At 52.1% G+C, this 5907-nt stretch overlaps 1 protein-coding gene across 1 annotated transcript; it reads left to right on the top strand.

The window, feature by feature from the left end:
• The first annotated feature begins 1171 nt into the window (after positions 1-1171).
• LOC131284605 (pro-resilin) lies at positions 1172-2989 on the top strand. Its single transcript, XM_058313468.1, has one exon. It carries the CDS (start codon positions 1172-1174, stop codon positions 2987-2989), a length of 1818 nt encoding a protein of 605 aa, XP_058169451.1.
• Positions 2990-5907: the final 2918 nt, after the last annotated feature.

Genomic DNA, 5907 nt, shown 5'->3' with positions numbered 1-5907 from the left:
TTCCGCGAATGGAGGGATTCGTTTGGCTTTTTTGGTTTTGTATTGCAAGATGCTCTTATGTCACCTGCACGGGCATGACGGAAGGTGTCGGGTTTGCTATTCGCGAAGATAATTTCTTATAATTCCCTCCATCACGGTACATAATACCCGGCCAACCCGGCGTACCTCATCCTCATCCTTTGGCCATTTTGCCTAATTGGTTTGATGTCGTCAGCATGATTAACCCCTCACCGTTAAGTGTGATGTCGGTGTCGGACCTCGACGGCCGACATCGCGGAACCCCGTCCCGGGACGTTCGCTAATAAAACCACAATCTAATTATTTCACCCTCGCGGCACATCGACACGTCGCACGGAAACGGGGCATCACCAAGCCCAACCGGTTGGACAACGCTGGAGCTCGGCTTCGGATCGGGTCCGAAGCGAAAGATAACTCAATTTGACAGCATAATTGCATTCTTCGAATTGCCGTTTTGTCTCAGCTTCTTGTTGTGGGTGGCCGGTTTTTTGTTGTTCACTGCTCGCCTCCCCACGAACATGCATTGTGCAGATTGAAGGCGTGCATCGGATTGATGCGCCGGAGCTTGGAGCATCCCCACAGACGTACCGTCTCACTTGCATAAGCGCATCTCTCTGCTCGGTAATAACTTTCTGCACCTTGCTGCTACTGCACTGCTACCGCTCCGCATGCATCTGACTTGGGGGCCTATGGTTTATGCCTCCGATTTCGATTCTTCCACGCGCGCAATAGCGTGTCCGAAGCGAACGGAAGCGACTGGCCATACCCTGTGCCTGTCCGTCGTGATCTCGGCGTCAAAGGGGCGCACAATGGTTATGTAAAGCGCAAACCATTTGCCATAAAGCACCACAATCGGTCTCGGTTCCGCGGTGTGACGCTTGGCGATCGTAAATATCGACGCATCATGGCTACCGGCATCGGGTTTTGACAGCCGATCCGACTCCGGCTGGCCGATTGCGTGCTGTCGGCCGATGGTCAACAATGTAGCGACGCAGATTGCAATCGTCGACCAGCACCTGCCGTCGAGATCGTCGTGATATGTCAACACGCCACGGCTGCAGCTACGCGCTGCTGATAGTGCCTTCCCTAACCTCAAAAACGTTCTGCTTGCTTCCTACTTGCAGCGTAGCGACATATTGCCAGCGGAAGAATGATGGCGTACCGTCTCAACCTGACGGCACTGGTGGTGCTGTGCTGTGCTGTGCTTGTTCCCGCACGGGATGTGACCAGTCTGGCGAAGCGGGAAGCCCCACTTCCACCGGGTGGCAGCTACCTGCCACCGTCGGCCGGTGGTGGTGGTGGTGCTGGTGGATATCCATCCGCTCAGGCTCCTTCCTCCAGCTACGGTGCGCCGGGCGGTGGTAACGCTGGAGGCTGGGGTGGTAGTGGCAACGGAAACGGCTACTCCAACGGTGGTGGCTCGGCCCCGTCGCAGTCCTATGGTGCTCCGTCGGCCCCCTCGCAGTCCTACGGTGCTCCGTCGGCCCCATCGCAGTCCTATGGAGCTCCGTCAGCTCCGTCGCAGTCGTACGGTGCACCTAGTTTCGGTGGAAACGGAGGTCACAGCTCGGGAGGATTCGGAGGTCAAAGTGGTAACGGCAATGGATACTCCAGCGGACGTCCCTCTAGCCAGTATGGAGCTCCTCAGCAGCAGCAGCAGCAGCAATCGTTCCGTCCACCAGCGACTAGCTACGGAGTTCCGGCTGCTCCATCCCAATCGTACGGTGCTCCGTCTCAGCAGTCCAACAATGGCTACTCTAGCGGACGTCCGTCAGCCCCTTCGTCCAGCTATGGTGCCCCTAGCCGTCCATCGTCCCAGTACGGAGCTCCTTCCAATGGAAATGGCAATGGATATTCCGGTAACGGCAATGGCTATTCTGGAAACGGTAACGGACGTAGCTACAGCAACGGCAACGGCAATGGACATAGCAATGGCAATGGCAATGGCAACGGTTACTCGCGTGGACCAGCGCGTCAGCCATCGTCGCAGTATGGACCTCCGGCTCAGGCTCCTTCGAACCAGTATGGACCTCCGGCTCAGGCTCCTTCCAGCCAGTATGGACCTCCGGCTCAGGCTCCTTCCAGCCAATATGGAGCTCCAGCTCCATCGCGTCCCTCGTCGCAGTACGGACCTCCGGCTCAGGCTCCTTCCAGCCAGTATGGAGCTCCAGCTCCCTCGCGCCCATCTTCGCAGTACGGACCTCCGGCTCAGGCTCCTTCCAGCCAGTACGGAGCCCCAGCTCGTCAACCCTCCTCCCAGTATGGAGCTCCGGCTCAGACTCCCTCCAGCCAGTATGGTGCCCCAGCACGTCAGCCCTCATCCCAGTACGGTGCCCCAGCTCAGACGCCCTCTAGCCAATATGGAGCCCCCGCTCAGACTCCTTCCAGCCAGTACGGAGCTCCAGCTCCATCGCGTCCCTCGTCGCAGTACGGCGCTCCGGCCCAGACCCCATCCAGCCAATACGGTGCCCCAGCCCGTCAGCCATCTCCCCAGTATGGAGCCCCAGCCCAGACTCCTTCCAGCCAATACGGAGCTCCAGCTCAAGCTCCCTCTAGCCAGTATGGTGCCCCCGCTCAGACTCCCTCGAGCCAATACGGAGCTCCAGCTCAAACTCCCTCGAGCCAGTATGGTGCCCCGGCTCAGACTCCCTCGAGCCAGTACGGAGCACCGGCTCAGACTCCCTCCAGCCAATACGGTGCGCCAAGCTTCGGTTCGTCCGGTAGTTCCTCCTTCGGCGGTAACGGTTCCGTCGGTGGCAGCTACCAGGCAACCTCGAACGGTAACGGATTCTCGCAGGCTTCCTTCTCCGCCAGTAGCTTCTCGTCGAACGGACGTACGTCCCAGTCCGCCGGTGGCTACAGCTCCGGTGGTCCGTCGCACTCGGCCGGTGGCTACAGCTCCGGTGGACCCGCCCAGGTTCCGGCCACCCTCCCCCAGTCGTACTCGTCGAACGGAGGCTACAACTACTAGGTAGGACCCCGAAACCACAATCCCCAATGTCTTCGGACCATCTTGTAACCACTAGCTCCGGAATTGGACCTACGATCTGGAACTTTCATGAAACATACAGCAAACACGTGCCTTATTTAAGATAAATTATAGTGTTACCCTCCGTAATGTGTTCTCTCCTCTTTGCTGTTGCGAGCAAACACCATGTTCAGGTTTGCGCCTGACATCGATGCAAAACCCTACGATCGCACTATACTTGGACAAAAGTGTGTCTAAGCGTGTCAATTATTTAAATTATTTCATCCGTTCAATGTTGTCTTCATATGTTTTTTTTTATTTTTCATTATTTACTTTATAAATCGCACCGGTGAAAAACTGCTTGTTACCAATCCAATCCATCGGATGTTAGTAACGGTTTGTCCAAAATTTTTGTCAACCAAAATTGTGGAACAGGCTCCAGCAGCGACATCCCTTGGGAAAGGTGTACGAAGTTTCTGTCTCAGAGCAGCGTTCGGTTTTGCAATCGCAGCCAGTTTTAGCTAGGAAAATCAAATGTGTTGAACCCGAAGCAGGCGGCGGCAATAATAGTAGGCCGCGGCGTACGAAATAAAGCGTAATCATCGTTTGATTTTTTTCCTCATAATCTTTCGGCCGTTTGCCAGTGCATCTTTCGGTAATAAGAACTTCTGTCCGAATTCAACTCCGCTTGGGGAAGGTAAGTAACCATTGCTTCTCCGTCGGAATCGGCAGCATCGCCGCCACCGCACATTACATAACCTTACGTTCGCCCACCGGAATGGAGCTGTGGCCCTTTGGGTGCACTATAGGAAATTCAGCGGTGAGTTATGTGCGCGCTCCGTTATTACGGAAGTGCGGCACTTTATGGCAACCGGTTGTAAAGAGAAAAAGACACGGTAAACATTAAACCACCGGAGCACTTCTCCAAAGTGCGCCGATGCTCAAAGAACATCCGAAAGCGAGTATGGTGGCGTTTCTGTCCTCTCCACCTTTCCTTCCGTCGCTTCAGCACGCCGGAAGCGCTGACGTAAGGGGGTGCTCTATCACTCGCGGGTAAGTACGATGATCGCGCCACGATCGCGCCGTGCCAAGTGGGAAAGGTCAAAGAAAGCGAACCGCGGCGTTCACCGCCCCGGCTAATTGGGGAGAAAAAGCAGCGGCCTAAAGTCGTCACAGTCCCGACCCGGTGACGAAACACATCACATTCCGCGGCGTTACGGACAGACATTAGGGTTTTGTGGTCTTCATCGAGGGCTTGTTAAATATTTGCCCGCCAGGGAGGTACTACTTTTCGGAGCGTCTAATTGCCTCCAATTGAACGTAAAAGGGGTCGCATATGGTCGGTGTCGTAATGGCCCGATCGAATGATGTTACAAGCGCCGAGTTCTAATGTCTCGTGGTGGAGTGTTTCGTCAGGGAAAAATGTGAATTGTATAAAAAACAACGCTTTTTCCACACTTTAGAGATTTCGAATCAAAGTGGAAAAACCAACCACAATGGAACCTAATCGGCGTGTTTTATCAATGGAAAAAAACAACCGATTTGAAATTTGATAACATACAATTACGATCGGGTGTACTTACACAAACAAACCAAATCTCCCGTGTACCCCCGGGAAAACACTTTGCGTTCACATTTTCCCCAACATTCTCCCAAAGCCCAAAATTGAGTCACTTGCCATTTGAGTTCACCGAAAAGGGAGGAAAAACTAACCAACTCCCCGTTGGGAACTTTCTTCGGCAAGAAACAAGCACGCCACATGCTAATGAGGCGATGTTGCGTCGTTGCGATTCGCACGTGGTCGGCCTGAAATCGCAGCATGGTATCTCATGCCAGCGCATCTTCAGCTTATGCTCGAGTGAAAGGCTTCAAACGTGCAATGGGTTAAAAATAAACTCTCCCACACTCCCAGCCCAAGGTGTGGTGGTGGTTTCGTTTGTGTTCATGTAACTCACATGCGGGTCGCTTGTTACCTCCACCCTTCCTAGTCTCCAACGTTCGCCCTCGTTCATAAGTTGCCACCCGCGTTCGCACGGGAAGCCTCTGAAAGCCGTGGATGTTTGGTTGGCTCCTCGGTGAATGGACTTCGATGCCGCTGGAACGACGAAAGACTTTGCCAAAGTGAATGGTAAACTTGAGTCTCGATCGCGCGCGCGCTCGCGTTCATTTTAAGCGTGCTATTGACCGTGAACTGTTTGCGATTTGCTCGTGTGGAAGATGGCACGCAATCATAAATATGATCGTGTGAGCTTGGAGGAGGAAGTAGGTCTCTGTTTTTTTTTTATTATGCGATGATACTTATCCCGGGATGGTGAAAATTGTTTGTTTTGTTTAACGTTTCCTCCCATTCAATAAATTTAACAATTTTAAAGTAATTGAAATCTAAAGCAGTCAAAATAATCCAAAAACCATATTAATCAGCAGATTATTTTTAAAATAGGGACACATATAGTAATTTTGTTAGGTATCCGGTACCGATTTACTTCAAGAACTTAGAGATGTGAAATATTCGTTCAATATTCAAATGCTTCTCTTATTCTGCCTCTCTTCAAATGAACTTAATTTCTATTGCACTTAGAGGGCATTACATGTGCCGAAACCGTTTCACCACGGTGTAGATGTTTTAATTTGTCAATTTAGGCGAGTAATTTGAGCAGCCAAAAACAGAGAAAAAAAAGATTCACTCGCAAGAAAGTATTAACCTTTTGTACATCGGTAAACAATTTTGCTGCTTTCAGGTCACAACACTCCGGCCGGCCGAGCAAATGGTTGCAGCAAATTGGAATAAAACCCCTTCCTTTTACTTTGCTGAAAGCGAATTAACAAAACACTCGACTCTGACGTCTGTTCAATAATTCAGATGAACTGTCCAACACATTTATTTTACTTTACAGATTTTCAATATGCAATTTCTAGCCGCC

The sequence above is a fragment of the Anopheles ziemanni genome, chromosome 3 (assembly GCF_943734765.1).
Source record: "Anopheles ziemanni chromosome 3, idAnoZiCoDA_A2_x.2, whole genome shotgun sequence".
NCBI classification, from domain to species: domain Eukaryota; kingdom Metazoa; phylum Arthropoda; class Insecta; order Diptera; family Culicidae; genus Anopheles; species Anopheles ziemanni.
Note: the sequence above shows the minus strand (reverse complement) of the source record. Positions and strands in the feature narration are given on the sequence as shown.

Bases quoted from the DNA above. Each gene is read 5' to 3' on its own strand.
- LOC131284605 (XM_058313468.1), top strand. From the start codon at position 1,172: ATGGCGTACCGTCTCAACCTGACGGCACTGGTGGTGCTGTGCTGTGCT.